We start from the raw sequence: 16,071 nt of genomic DNA, 5'->3' as shown, positions 1-16,071 counted from the left end.
GTAAAATTAAACAAATCAAATAGACAGAAAGTCATTCAAATTGGTAACATTTTATAAAAAAAAATCATTAACACAAAACTAACATCCTAGTCACACTAGATGCACAATTCTTCACTGGGAAAAAATAGTATAGACAAAATTTTCTAGTTCTCCACAGTCACCTTTCAATCCAAATTTAATACATAATCTGTAACATCCTTTTGCTAGAACCACACAAGATGCACAAAATGAGCATACCTACCTGTTTCTTTGTAACCAGAAATAATTCTGAATGATACATGTAGTTATTTTCAGGGTCCTCAATCCAAATGTAGAAAGCCTCAGATGTTTTCCCATGGACCTTGTCATTCCACCTAAGAAATGGAATGACATTTATTAAATGATAAATAAATAAATATCTAAAAAATGTCAAGTTTATTACAGATTCTTAAATTAAACGTAATTCCATTACAAAGAATCCATGTCAATGTTGCTGTCACAGATTAAGGCAATGTCTACACGAGCGCACAAAATGCGTCCGTTGTAACAAACGTCGTGACGTCCGTTGTATAAATAAACAAGAGGGGCGAATGCTATGCTTTCTCCTGGCTCCACTGCAGACAAAAAACTATGCACCGCATTCCACAACTGTGTGGTGTCCTCAGCAACATCCTCAGCAAAGTATGCTCGTTATGACGGACGCATTTTGTGTGTTCGTGTAGATGCTGCCTAAGCCTCATCTAAGGTTCAGACTGCAGCAACAACTCAGTGGTGGTCACAGATTAATATGGAGCATTATCAGAATAATAGCCATCCTGAACACAAGTTTCCACACTGGAGCTATGGCCTCAGTGTATAATCTACAGCTATTAAGAATGTGTTAACCTACCTGAAATTTGCAATAATATTAAGCCTTATCCTGACAATAGTGCGTGTGATTGGTTGCAGTACAGCATCCATGTCCAACAAGGGAAACTCCTGTGCACAGTGTTTCACGGTCTGGCCCATTCTGGCATGGCGAAGGATTACTCCTAGCAAGCAACATATGATTTACTTCACTTTCTATGGTAAATGATTAAAATTCAAAAGAAAAGATACATCATATTTTACATTGAGTTTTAACAAATAAATTCCTCATTCTGCTGGAATATTTATAGAAAATATCAATCTACGAAGTCACAGCTGATGTAGAAAATTGAGACAGAACATGAGCACCAGTGACAACTTGAAACTGTGGAAGGCAAGGCAAGAAAGGAAACTGTTTATCTCATGCATGAACCTGGTGAGGAGGAAAGAGAAAAATCACATGAAAGTAAAGAAGATGAAGAAATGTCACTCCACAAAAAAAATATGTTTTAAATTACAGTGCGTAACGTGTACGCATTTATCCCATAAGCACTGAGGTATATAAGTGGTCACAGAATGCTGCTAGCTGGAATTTAAATACCCTTGGCTGCTGAGAGTTTAAATAATTTAGAGCATGTTATTAAAAAAATCTGTAACTAATAACATTTTTGGTAAACAAACACAATGCATTTTGTTTTAAGAAAATAACACATACCACACAGTATAATGACAAATTTGAAAATGACCAGACAATACTGTTACACTCTTTTATTCTGATGCTAACTCTATTAATAGGAGGCTAACTTCTTCACAAAGTGGTTCTGCATTATAAAATCATTCCTGTGTGGAATGCATGACTCTGACATAAACACCAGCTGTCATAAGAAATGATGATGCTCAACTTCCAAAGAAAAGTAGCATCTGCCCACACATGAGACTTGGAATAAGTAGGGGAAACATTCAGCCTAGGGTGAGAGGCGACACAACATCAGTTTGGAAGGACAAACAAGGCATAATGTATGTTGACAAATATGTACAACCCTCCAGCAGAAGAAATTTTTCTGATGAGCATGGAAATGCCATAAAACTAGCAGTACTAGAAGCCTATATAAACATATTGGCTATGTGGACAACTGAACAAGATGGCAAGGAGTTATTTCATTAGCCACTGAACCTGAAAATGGGGGGTGGAACCTGCTTTTCCCATTTATTTGACCTGATTATTCTAAACAGTTTCATCCTGCTGTCATCCTATACTGCAAATTTCTCACACAGTTAGATTTGCCCTTGTCTGAAACATGCTGTGAGGGGTCCTCCTTGCCCACAATGCCCTGTACATAGACCCCTTGCTCTGTCTACTACAGCATCTTGCCTGGAGGAGGCCAAATGACAACAGTCACCAACCTCCTCAGCCAAAAGAATGAACTGTCACATCTGTCTGGTTTGACGGAAAAGAAGAAGTATTATTACGAGGCATAAGAGGTGTGACATCAATCTGTACTTTGAGGTGCTTTGAGGAGTGTCGAGAATCAACTGGATGGCACAGTGGTGAAGACTATATTTACATAAAGCAGATAATAATGAAGAAAGGTATTTACACTAAATTTTACAATATTTAAATACTGTCACGTGTTTGGAATCCAGAAGGGCTACTTCCATGGAAACATCAGAACAGACCGTTGCATAGGAAGTAAAAATAGCAGTATTGTAATTCTAACAGCAAGTCTCCACGGTTACAACAGAAGGTTCACCTGTGTAGCAACGGCCGCGGATATATAAGAAGGTAATGCATTTGCCGAGACACTCTTGGGATAGCCGCCATAGAACGCAGTTGAAGTGATACTATTTGTATTTGAGTGTGCAAGAATAAATGTGCGTGAAGTTATGTGTCGTGTGACATACCCAACATGGGACAATATTTATTATTTACGACTATGCATACACTTGTACTAGCGACTTTCAAAAGCGGGATTTCACACAGAAAGGCAAACTCAACATTACACTTAAATATGAGGTCCACCAATTTTTGCATGTCACAATAAAAATTCTTTGGCTCAATAGTCGTCTGCCTTTCAGACACACCCATCCATTTCTACTACTTGGCTATTGCCTTGAGCTCTTCACATGTAGGTTCTATAATCATTCTCCACAGATGCAACCTATTGTTTTTCCAAAGTCATTTCCCTAAATTATCCATCTGGCATCTGTTTCTCTCTTAACATACATGCTTTCCAAAGTGAGACTGTCAGCCTAACAAACAAGTCTCAACTCGGAGAACCAGGGACTACCTTTCACCTGGCCCCTAAACCTTCAGTCTGTATACCTGCTCATGTCCCTGCTAGCATAGTTCTCCAGATGATGAAAGCAAACAATCCTCCTCACCACATTCAGGTAGTACCTAGTGAGATGACAATATTCAACTATGGCAATTATCCTTTGGTGAGTTTCTACTGAATTTTATCTTCAGTAACAGCCCTGTGTATTTCTATTTGGTCTTGTTCTCCAGTAATCACTCCTGAATGGACTGATTTCTGATAATTACCCTTGATACTGGTCTCTTTTGGAAATTTTGTCCACTGATAGGCATGAGTTGGGCACCTACTGGCATCCATTATAATTACCCACTTCTGCCTACTCACCGATCTCTTTCACATCCATCTCTCTTAGCTTGTCAACACTAAGCTTCTTTTCTTCTATTTTCTGAATGATCTCTGGTCCAAGAATACGGAACTGTCGCATGGGTGTTTCAAAATCCCACTGTTGCTGCTCGAACATCTTGCTAAATGTCAAGATCCTTCCAGCCATGATTGGATTGTTCTTCCGCAGCACTATGTCAAAGAGTGCTCTTGCTATTCTAACTGCATTCTGCAACATTAATATTACACCATACTATACGAGTTAACACTGTGCTCAGACTGCCTTGCAATCTCAGAGGTGCTTCTTCTCCAACTATCTAATCTTATGCGATGTGTTACGAAAATAATTACCTGCATAACTAATAAAACAATATACATGATAAAGAGTCTTTTCAAGAAGTCAGTTACTCAACCAATAAAGAAATTCCACTTCTTATGAAATATGAATGTTCATTACCAATCATAAATAGTGCCACAGGATCCCAGCCTACAACACTGCCTTGCAATCTCAGAGGTGCTGCTTCTCCAAGTATCTAATCTTATGTGATGTTTTATGAAAATAATTACCTGCATAACTAATAAAACGATTAAATACATGATACAGAGTCTTTTCAAGAAGTCAGTTACTCAACCAATAAAGAAATTCCACTTCTTATGAAATATGAATATTCATTACCAATCATAAATAGTGCCACAGGATCCCAGCCTACAAAACTTCAACGCAGTCCACCATTTTCACCACTTTTCTCTATAACATATTTTAATTTTGTCTGTTAAGTGTACTGGTACACAACATTTGGCAAAACTGATATGAATCAGAATATAATGGAACCACAATTTCAGGTAAGTGTTGCTCCCGCTTAACATTCACTTCCAATGATCCCACACTAAAAATTTCAACACTGAATTTCTTCAAGTTAAAATTTTCTTCAGTTAGGTGTTAAAATCCACTGCTCCTCAAAAAAACTTTAAATGGGATATCACTGTAATTACTTTTTCACCAGTTTTGTAATGTAGTAAAGAAGATTCTCCAGAGCATTCTTTGCAGTTTATTAAGCTTACCTGTGGCCAGTTTATAAACATTTCAGTAGACATAAGATTAAATAGAAAATAATGGGCAAAATCCACATTTCAACACAGTAATATAAGAAAAGTGCACTTCTGGCCATATATAAGGTAGACTTTGTAATGCAAAGATTTTTCATATCGAGTTTCATCAGAACTGCCTAGCAATGGCCACCTCTTATTACTGCACAGTTCTTGTTTCTAGCCTTCATGTCACACCATACAGTTTGCTCATTTGTATCAAGTATTAAAAATGCAGCTAACTGCGAAAATTTTTCAATTCATTGGTTAATATTCTGCCTGATCTTATTTCTCCACAGCAAGTTTGTAGCTGGTAAAGGTGAGGCCCACTGTTAATGCAACACTGACACGGGTTCTCTTCTAAAGAAATACTTATCATGCAGAATATTTTACTTACTGGTGAATTATGCCAACATTTGTTGAGCCTGGTTTATAAATATCAGACATATGATGCTTCAAAAGCATATCCAATGAAATTGAAAATTTGTATGTCACTGCTTGTATGATTACTTTCATGACAAAGTACAGCATACTCTATATCTAACCCCCAAACAGAAACTAAAAATGTGTCTTCAACTAAAAATTTTAAGAAACTACTAGGACATACCTGTGTAATATAGGCCTGATCTGACATGAGGGAAAAAGAATTCACTCGACCACGGGACAGAAATGTCTGTAATAATATGTTCACTTTTCCATGCAAGTTTTCACTGCCTCCTTTAACCACAAATTCACAGTACTTGCTGGTCAGGTCATCTAGTTCTTCAAGTTCATCATCCCGTACCTAAAGGAAAGATTATTACATGGAGAAGAAAAACATTGCTATATCATATCATCCACTGTACTCAATTACATAAAATTGCAACAGTGGGTTAAAGACAAAAATCAACATAGAAAAGCCTCCACTTTATGTTTCTGAAGAGAAAACGAAAATTTGATATAAAATGAAGAAAGTGCTAATTCATTTGAGAACTAAAAATGAATTTATGCGAAATATAACAGTATAAAAATAATATATTAAAATGCATTATTAAAAATTATTCTATAGTAAAGTGAATTCTTAACTCTATTCAGGTAATTTAAAGGTAGGTAGTTATTCCTGGGCTTAATTAATTATGTACCATGCCATGAAGATGAATGGGGGAATGAAGGTATAGCTCCATCTTCCTTAAGCTTGGTAATAGATGGAAGTGAGTGGTCAGTTTCATACCCTTAGTGTTTTACTCCTGGGGAGAGCCAAGAGCTGGTCTGGTTGACGTGGAGAAGTAAAAACTCTTGACCCCACTAGGGACTGAACCCTGATTCCTCAGTTACCCAACCCATGGCCTACTTGCTGTATCAACTGAGTTATTTTAAAGTCAACATAGTGAGATCAGATATCATGAAAATAGCCGCTCCGAGTAACAGGTTCATTCTACTGCCTGGATTTGGAATGTGGGACGCTCAACGTCTCACAACCCTATGGGTCTTCACGGCCTGGTACAGGGATAGCCTTGCTTTTTTTTTTTTTTTTATACATCTTGTAACAGTATTCTTATAAATGTGTGCATGTACAGAAACTGAAGTGAGGGAATCAGTGACATGACTGCACTCTTGCTAGCGGGGAAGGGCACAGGAGTCACAGAGAAATGTTCCATCTGCTCTATCTTGCTGTCAAGTTCCCTCTACGGCTGCAAACTCTGTATGATGCTTAATTGGACTGTACTGCTACAGATGTTGACAGATAGTGGCTATTGGGGGTGGCACATCACTGGAGGAGAATTCTTTTGAAATAACATAGAAAATTTCTGTTCCTAGGCTTTAATGCATGCAATGCAATGGTAGCAGTATATACAGGGTTGGAGTATGGCTGCATGCACATAAACATTAACATCTTGTACTTCCTACAACTGCTATCACCATCCTAGTCCTTCTGCAAATATAGTAGGCTGTCTTTTCTCACCACTACCACAAATATCACCATTATCATTGCCATTGTCATCGTTGTTGCTATCACCACCACCATCACAATCATCAACTCACATCTGTTTACCAACCATTTATCTAATTTTAGGTACACCAGACACGGGCCAATTACATGTTACCAAGACACTAAACCATTCAGTCAGATTGCCTTACAGAAGTGAAGCAGGTTTCGGTCCAACAAAATGGGGAATTAATATGGTACACTGATGCATACCAAATCAATGAAGGCCCTCGTGCATGGGTGTATGAATGTGGATTGACCACTGCTCCATACATTCAGCGTTTTCATTTTATGGGTGTAATTTGTCTGGAAAGACTCATACTGCACTCATATATAACTGATGTACTTATGGTAATTACTGATAAATACAATTTCCAACCTTCAGTTGTTCAAATTCTTGGGACAGTGACATCATATAGAGCACATCAGCTTCTGTCATTATTTCTTCCATGTGGTCATTGAAAACCTCAACTGTAGCATACTTTATATAGAAGTGACTAGCAGTTCGACCAAGATCTGAAATTTCAAGACAAATGAAAAAACCAGCAATACCATAAACACCATTAACACAAACATTCAAGCAGGTATTTCTAAGCTGTAACTCAACAAATTTCTAGTTTATGTTCCATGCATCAGGAAAGACAGTATGCTTGTGAGATCGCAAGCATATTATAGAATACAAATACTATGTTTCTGGACATTATCCATCACCCTGTCTTCATCTAAACACACAACGTTTTGGAGACTGGATTTTGTCTCAATCTTCAGGTAAAATCTACTTAGTTGGGCCTAATCAATAGAGCTAATCCTTATCTCTGGACTCCATTTTAGACTAAAACCAAGCAGCTACTGAATNACGCGTAAGACACATCCGACCAAAAGCATACACAACCTCAAGTTGACGATTCCCATCACCGGGACGAATCAACAAGAAGAAGCCAAATTTTACTTTAAATGTTTTAAGCTTTAAATTTTAACATTGACGGCTCAATTTGAGGGCATTCTTTGGATGGAATACAAGAGGTGTACATGCATTCAACGTTACGAGAAAGTGTTGTGCTTTTACACTCCGACATCTGTAGCAGATCACGCAGCTTACATACTGTGTACAATACAACGCCAGTGGTTTCATGTGTTTGTAACATGCCTCTGATGATGGTTCCTTGTGAACCGAAACATGTAAGGCGAGTGAAATAAATAAAGTGACCTGAGAACGTTGTTACACTCGACGGATTATTCAGTGACAATTGGTACTGAATACAAGTTTAGGGCAGACTGTGGTCCTACTCCAGCAGTGGTGCTGAAGTTTTTCTCATCAGTAATATGCCCATAATAGCTCTGGAGGCCATTCCTCTGACACCAGAAATTCTGCCACAGTATTAAACCCAACCACTCATCACCATTTGGTCCTGAGGTAAAAATTACATTTCTTATGATGGCTCCCTTCATACACCTTCAAGGAATGGTAATTAAGCATAAGGGAATTTCTACTTTAAGCAAACACTGTGCTACACACTCCAATTATTTGATTTTTGCCTGCACTACTTTCTTAAGGGAAAATTAGGTTCATGAGATCATCATGGTGTTTGTGTGTTTGAACCTCTAAACCAACTCTAAATTTGACAACTTTAAAAATGACATAAATATTGTATTTGAAGCCTTAAACAGATGGTTCAAAGCCAATTTACTCTCATTAAATTTTGATAAAACCCATTACATATCATTCACAACTAAAAACAACCACCAAATTGATCTGGACATCAGTTATGCCAACAAATTAATCTGTAAAGTACTTGATACAAAATTCCTTGGAATACATGTAGACAGTACACTGTCTTGGAAAATACATATTGAACAAATTATACCTAAATTAAATGCAGCTTGCTATGCGATGAGATCAATTAAGCCTTTTATGTCACAGGAAACATTGAAGATGGTTTACCATGCCTACTTTCATTCTATTATGAACTATGGATTAATATTTTGGGGGAACTCTTCACATAGTGTAATAATTTTTAAAATACAAAAGAATATAATAAGAATCATTACAGGATGTAGAAGTAGAGATTCATGTAGAGAATTATTTAAGAAATTAAAAATTCTACCGCTTCAATCGCAATACATATTATCGCTTCTCCTATTTGTTGTTTACAACAAAGATAAATTCAAATTAAATTCTGATGTCTATAACATGAATACTAGACAAAAATATAACTTCCACCTACCCTCATCAACTTTATCAGTATATCAAAAAGGAGTCTACTTTACTGGCATAAAAGTGTTCAACAATCTGCCACAAAGTATTAAAAACTTGGGCAATGATACTAAAAAGTTTAAATCAGAGTTAAAGAATTATCTACATGCTCATTCCTTCTACTCTTTAGATGAATACTTCAATGTAAATAGAGAATGATGTAAAATTAAGTTATATTAATTTTTAAGCTAAAATTGCCTGTACTTATGTATGTAACCTTTTGACTTGTTCTGTATCCAAAGGTACTAACCTGCTTAGGATTTATAGAATGTAAATAAATTCAATTCAATTCAATTCAACTGACAAATTTTAACAAAATAAGTATGAATGTTATGCCACCAGAGAGCACCTATACATTTTAATTTTCTACAATTAGCAATAGAAACATGGTGCACATATTAACTTATGACAGATAAGGACAATAGGATCACTTAAATACTGGATCCTGAAATATGACATAGTAACAGAAATTTTAAAAAATGGCCCCATGCAAGGTAATTTTTTACATAACACAAAAAAGTGATCTGCAAAACTTTTCATACAGCTTCCAGCTTAAGATCAATAACTAATGGACCACTGGAGCTAGGATATGAAATTCTGTATAAAGACAGATTACATACATTCTAATAAATTGTGTGAAAAACTAAGTTGACAATTATTAAGCGTGTTGACAGAGAAAAACTCATATAACAAACTTAACACAAACAAAATGGGTACCTAAGTTCTTTGCAAGAAAGAAAACAGTAAAAATAGCATGAAGAATGTGGAACATGATGTAGGAATTTACATATTTATATACTCTACTGCAGTGATCAATAGAAACCCGAATCTGAAGGTTCTGAACACACATACATGGCTCGGGGCATGAAAGAAAAACCCGTCCTACAGATGGGGACTAACAGAATGACACCAAGACATGTCCATGACAAACCTTTCACAATCAGATTCCCTGACAGAAGTGAATGGAAAGACTGGTTTCAACCCTACAGGAAGGGAAGACTAATCTGGTACCCAGATGGCTTCAAGATCAATACGGGTACTCAGGCTAGGATGTATGGTTATGGAACAAGGCGGAAGCTTAGCTTCGACCTTGGCCCATACACCACAGTATTCCAGGCATAAGTGTAAGCCATTAAGGCATGTGCAATCAATAATCTAAATAGAAACAATTACATTCTATTGGACAGTAAAACCGCAATCAAAGCACTTGACAGTTACCATTTCAAATAGAAACTGGTTTGAGACTGCCATCAATCCCATGTGCAACTGGCCAAACATAACAGAGTTCACCTCATATGGGTGTCAGGTCATGAGGGCACTGTTTGTATCAAAATAGTCAATCACCTGATAAAATTTGGATCTGAATGTCCATATACAGGGCCTGAATCAGCTTTCTGCAACTAAGGAGGAGCTACCAAGAAAGCTGTCAAGGACTGGACAAACAGAGACCATAAAAACACTTGGAACCCTTAACAGGACACTCATACAAAGGTCCTCTGCCAGAAGAACCAAGGAACTGCTAATTTTAAACAGAAACCAGTTACAGACTTACTTACTTAACTACTTACAGACACTTGTCACCTAAAAGGACACCTTTTCAGAATGGCACTGACAGTCCCATTAATAAAAGATGCCTAGAAAAAATGAAACAGCCACACATCTCCTATGTGAGTGGGAGGCCATAGCTTACTTAAGATTTCATCTCCTGGACCACTATTTAATGGAACCAGATGACGATCATGGCACCCTTATGGGCAGAAGCTTGCACTTCATTCAAAGTGTAGGATTGACGAAAATTTAAAATAAAGGAGTATGCACAGAAGATCACTAGAAATCACAGTACAAGGCCAGCACTTTCTTTTGCGCATGTGTGTGTGTACAATGTGTGAATTACAAAAACAAATGATATACAGTACATAGTAATACATCAAAAAGTAAAACAATACACTTTTGCATTGAACAAACTAAATATTAAATTACTGCCTCTTACAACGACGGTAATTTATTTGGTTTTCATAGACTTAGAATTTTTCTTATTACAATGTACAAGTAACTATAGTGTATCACGTAATTTCCACACTACCTGTAATATTTAGGTCTCCAGTTCGAGGTTCAAACCTGACCATTCTTGCTTTATCCAAGGCACGAGCAGCAGATTCAATTAAGTCTCTTCTTTTCTTCTCCAACAGAGGATCATCCTGAGAAAATATGCATCTCATGGTGAAGTAAAAATCACCATGTGGTAAGATATCAAAAAAACTAGTTTCTCCCAAGTGGTGCTGTGTATAAGAAATTATGTTTACTTTAAAATGACTTTTATTTAAATGGCATACACCACAGCAACTGTGTTCTAAGGTCACATAAATGACTTGTGTGCGAGTTCAAAGAACGAAGAGACATTAAATACAAGTAGCTACCACACACAAAATTTTCTGAAATTTCAGGACAGACTTTCCTGTCTAGCCATGCTGTTAGTTAAAAAACTGTGTGCTCTGATCATTTAATAATAATAATTTAATAATACATCAATGTGTAATATCAGTTTAGTTACTTAAATGAATAATCAGTTTAGTACACAATGACAAAAGTTCTTTTTTTATTGTCAATTTAGAGAGACATTACTACTGATATTATACATGTATTACTTCTCTTTATTGGGTTATTTTACATTGCTATCAACATTGCAGACAATACAGCACTGAATGTTAAGATGGCTGATGAATGGTGAAATGGAAAGGATTTGGAAGGAAGCAGTCATAAAGTAACTGAAGTACTATCCCAGCATTTGCCTGGAGGAACTGAGGTTAACTATAAAACTCTCAGTCAGGATAGTTTGTGTCCCAGCCAAGATTCAAAGAGAGCGACTCCTGACTCCAAGTCTAGACAGTCACCACTACACCAGCCTGTTTGGTATGCACCGTGCCATGATACTGAAAATGCAAAATCTTGGAATCACAGAACTGTTGCAGAGGTATCCAATTGCTATGCAACGACTATGAGCACAACAGTCAGAAGTGGCATCTTATAATCTGTCCGCAACAAGCCAATATAAATTGGCACATTGGAGCTGGTGAGAGAACGTGAGGAGTCACCGCCCTGTAGTGAGGGATTGACTAGTAATAGATGCCTCTTCTCATCAAAGAGAAGGCACCATTTTAAAACATGTTAAAAAGTTTGGAAAGAACAAAAAAAATGGTCATAATTGAACGTGGTGGTGCTGGACAGCAGCAATTTACTTAACCAACTGACTGACCAGTGAGAGAGCCAATAATGATGGGATGCATTGGAGACAGTCTGTTATTTCAAGAAAGAACCAAGCAAGAGTGAAATAACAGATTGTGAAATGGTGAAGAACACTTGTGAACTGTGTAGTTATTTGTGAATGTGATGATTCAGTGTTCAATAAATACAATTACTAATCTGAACCCCTGTATAGTCAATATAATGTGACAAATGGTATCATAAGTGTGGGACTGTGTGTGGTTAATTATGGACTAGAAACAGATCCTGCACTGCAGGTGTTTCTGGACCTCATCCTGGACAGGTTGGTAAGCCTGTTAAGCAACATGTTCAGAAAGACGAGGGACAAAATGAGGGCCGACCAAGAAAAGATGGAAGTTGCAGTTAAGTGCCTTCCAGTCTGCCTAGAACCATCATGAGGAAAATGGCAATGAGATACAGTGGGATAGAAAGGTCAAGGCAAGAGTTCAGAATTCAACTGGCAGAAAGGCTTGAGAGTGGTGCTCAATGAGGCCCAAAACTAAGTCTTAGGGCTGTGAAGACAACAGGAGAATACATCACAACCCCTGAAGCACCTTTAGGACCTCTACCACAAGAGACCAAGTACAGAAGGACTAGGAAACTGGTAAGCTTGCAGTAAGGCGGTATCAGCCTTAGGAGAGACTGTCAACATGAGTGCCTCCAGAATTACTGCTTGGAAGAATGTCAACAGGAACCCAAGAGACAGGTAGAACATGCCACTTACAAGACAGTGGTGCCATCAGTCCTGCTCCCTCAATAAACTGTCAGCATGTAGGCAAGGAAGGTGACTGATGACAGTCTAAATGCTGGGGACAGGAGAAAAACCACGTTTCTTGATCACTGACACCAAGGCATCTATGATGATCACCAGGCCAAACATAACTGCAGGACTCCCTGAGAGAAGTGACCCAAGTGACTCAGCCATACATCCTACACATGGCATCAGAGGAGACTCTCATCTTGAAGAAATGTTGGCAGAGTTGACCCTAAGGTGATACCCATTGATTGGGTGCTCATCACTAAGATCACCAACGAGTTCATCTCATGCTATGACTGAAAGAGGAATAAGTGCCATTTTGGCACCCTGGGGGCATGACCACATTCCCCCTCCCTCCCATGAAGAGCAGCAACAGTGTGGAATTGACTCAGTGTGGAAGAATTGTGACGCCAAAGTTGGAAGGCCCCTGGGGGTGGCAGATAGCCTTGTGGGCCCAGGTTCCAAGGCTGCTCACTAAAATATAATAGTCCCTAATAAATGAATATGGAGACATGAAGAATTTGAGAAATGCAAAATTACAAAGAATGCATTTTAGAATTATGGGTATTCCAAACTGCAATAAAGATTGCACTCTTACAGCATACAGATTTTTGTGTACATTACAGCTTGGAAAAATAAAACGCAATTTTTCAAGCTTGGATCCATGCTTCAGTTGTTGTTTGGAGGTTTTGCTTTATTTAGAGATATTTCAAAAACTGCAACTTACATGAGCATCCTGATAGTTGAAACCATAGCACTGAGGATTGATTTTCATTCGAACAAATAGGTATGTATAACTCAGCCACTGCACAGCTTCATCGACATTTGAAATTGTTCCCAGTGTTATCTTAAACACAACAAAAATATATATACAGTGCTGCCACACATTTCTTGTAACGCTGTTTCAAAGAAGCATTTACATTACAATTATCATTACTATGCCAACTTCAATTACACAAATATACACTATGCACCAAAATATTCAGTACTGAAATGAAAAGACATCCTGTTGATACCCAATGAAAGTGCAACACTGTCTGTAAGTCATCTAGAGACACTCGGAGCATAAATGATACACTACTGGATAGATGACCACTTAAGTCTCCGCACTGCTCCCCTGTTCACCAGCTCCTCCACAAGGAGGCAGGGATTTAAAAGGTTTAGACACATACATAATGGCCTATTAAATAATCATACTTCACTTTAGTTCCCAAAGACAGGAGAAAGAACAGTCTCTGAGACAAAGTTCTTTCTCTGTACTGATCATCTAACAGATCACTGCAGGACACATAATCAGTGCATGCTTTCTAAAGATGTCACTGTAAGGTGCATCAAAATAGCAAATACAGCAAAAAAAAAATATGTTTCAGCTTGAGTCTGTAAACCAGTATCATGTATTATGAAACTCTGACAAGCAATAAATTCCACATAGCACAATACAATTAAAATGTACTAGCCACTTAAGAAAATGAATCTGTGAACAGATGCTTCATACTGGTATTTTTACATTTGCAGCTATCTTCACGAAGTTGTTCATGACAAGTGGGTGATGTATTTCTTGAATCTTTCAATTTAACAGATGTATTAGAAGAGCAGAAATACTTAACCCTTTGAGGCAATTTTTTTCAACGTATGAAAACATAAAGTCATGACTCAGTCCGATATTGATTTTCAGAAAGTCTGAATAAGAATATAGAACCTTCTCCATTTGAGTCCATGTCTCTGAATATGATGGATCACTATGGCCAATTTTAATTTACTGTTTACATTTTAAATCATCAGACTGAGTCCTGTAAAAGAATGGCTTATGGATTATGGAACAAGTGAATTAAACTCAGTATTATATTCAGTTAACTGGAAAGAAATGACACGGCTGGACAGGACCTTCTTTGAACCATGCGTACTGAAGAAGAAAAGAACTTACTTACTGGGCAGATATTTAAATCTTATTACAAATTACCTAGACATCTTAATTTGGGAAATTTACACAGATGTATTTTAAATGTAAAAAATTAAACAAAAAGTCTCATCTAGTGCATTTAGTTTAATGTAAACTGTGCCTCAGTAATGGTGATAGCTACTGAACTGTGTTAAGCTAAACAAATAAGATTTACTGTAAAGAGTGCATTGATAATGACAACATTAATTAAACTGTGTGAAGCTAATCATGTGATAATGACACCCATTAAATAACTCATAATATTTACACTTAAAATTAATTTAGTAAATAATTAAATTATGAAAGAACGGTATCTTCATCGATTTTGTTTCTTGCTACACCAAAATTTTCAAGTCTCTTCACTGGAAACTGTCAGCAGATACAGTGAAGTAGAATACAAAACAGACATACTGATTCCGTTAAATGAAGAACTGAAATGGGGTTTTTGGGATATGAGACAAAGTATCAGAAGGGGTTACACCACAAAGCATCAAACTTAATGTAATAAAGCTGTGTACTTTACCTCTGCATTGAGATTATCAGCCAGACATGAAATAAAATTACTTTCAATAGGGAGCTGATTCGTCAGAAGAGACAAGTAATGAGTCAGTTTGTCATGAGATGTGATGATAATTCCATGTCCAGACTTGTCAAACTGAGGGCGGCCAGCTCGTCCAAATATTTGCAATACATCAAGAATCCCCAAATCAACAAATGAGCCATGCTTTGCATCATAGATTTCTGTTCCCTTGAAAACAAAAACATGAAAAATTACAGTATACATGAACACTTTGCTGCTCTTACATAGTGTCTCATTTCACATTTCGTGAGATGATTATTACTGAATAAGAAATGTGAACTCTGACACAAATGTGAAAATGTAAAAAAATGTGAAAAAGTTTTCTTAATTTTTCTCTACAACATGCTACCATGACAGTCACCCAAAAGAGTCAGGAATGACTAGAACTGAAGTGCATAAGCAATACACCTCTTTAAAGAATGAGCGAGATGAAAAACACAAAATTTTTGTTGGGAAACCTGAGAAGGATCACTTGGAAGACTTATGCAGAGATTACAGGACAATAAAATTTATGTCAAAAAAATTAATGTCAGAGAGTGAACTAGATACAAGTGACTCATATTCAGAAGAATGGTACACTCTTGTCTTTTGATTCCATAAAGGCAGAGTTTCTTGACTTCACACCAACTTTCAGCTTCTAAAGAAGGGCACTGCTCCATAGCCACATTAGTTACATATTTGTAATTTTAGCTACATTATGAATCATCACTTGAAAATGTTACGGAAGGAAGTGGTCATGGCCTATGTTATGTTATTAACCCAGCAGT

At 37.1% G+C, this 16,071-nt stretch overlaps 1 protein-coding gene across 5 annotated transcripts in view; it reads right to left on the bottom strand.

Moving 5' to 3' along the window:
* LOC111864936 (activating signal cointegrator 1 complex subunit 3) overlaps nt 1-16,071 on the bottom strand; it is a 134,303-nt gene that overhangs the window by 27,269 nt on the left and 90,963 nt on the right. For all 5 annotated transcript variants that reach the window (XM_023852569.2, XM_023852567.2, XM_023852568.1 and 2 more), the window contains 8 exons: nt 15,248-15,472; nt 13,513-13,632; nt 10,851-10,965; nt 6,893-7,029; nt 5,155-5,331; nt 3,465-3,690; nt 869-1,010; nt 242-353 (listed from right to left, as the gene is read on the bottom strand). In XM_023852569.2, coding sequence (XP_023708337.1) covers nt 242-353; nt 869-1,010; nt 3,465-3,690; nt 5,155-5,331; nt 6,893-7,029; nt 10,851-10,965; nt 13,513-13,632; nt 15,248-15,472 — 1,254 coding nt within the window. The remainder of the gene's footprint in view (nt 1-241; nt 354-868; nt 1,011-3,464; nt 3,691-5,154; nt 5,332-6,892; nt 7,030-10,850; nt 10,966-13,512; nt 13,633-15,247; nt 15,473-16,071) is intronic.

Source organism: Cryptotermes secundus, unplaced genomic scaffold (assembly GCF_002891405.2).
Source record: "Cryptotermes secundus unplaced genomic scaffold, Csec_1.0 scaffold62, whole genome shotgun sequence".
Lineage (NCBI taxonomy): Eukaryota > Metazoa > Arthropoda > Insecta > Blattodea > Kalotermitidae > Cryptotermes > Cryptotermes secundus.
This window is presented reverse-complemented; position numbering and strand designations above follow the sequence as displayed.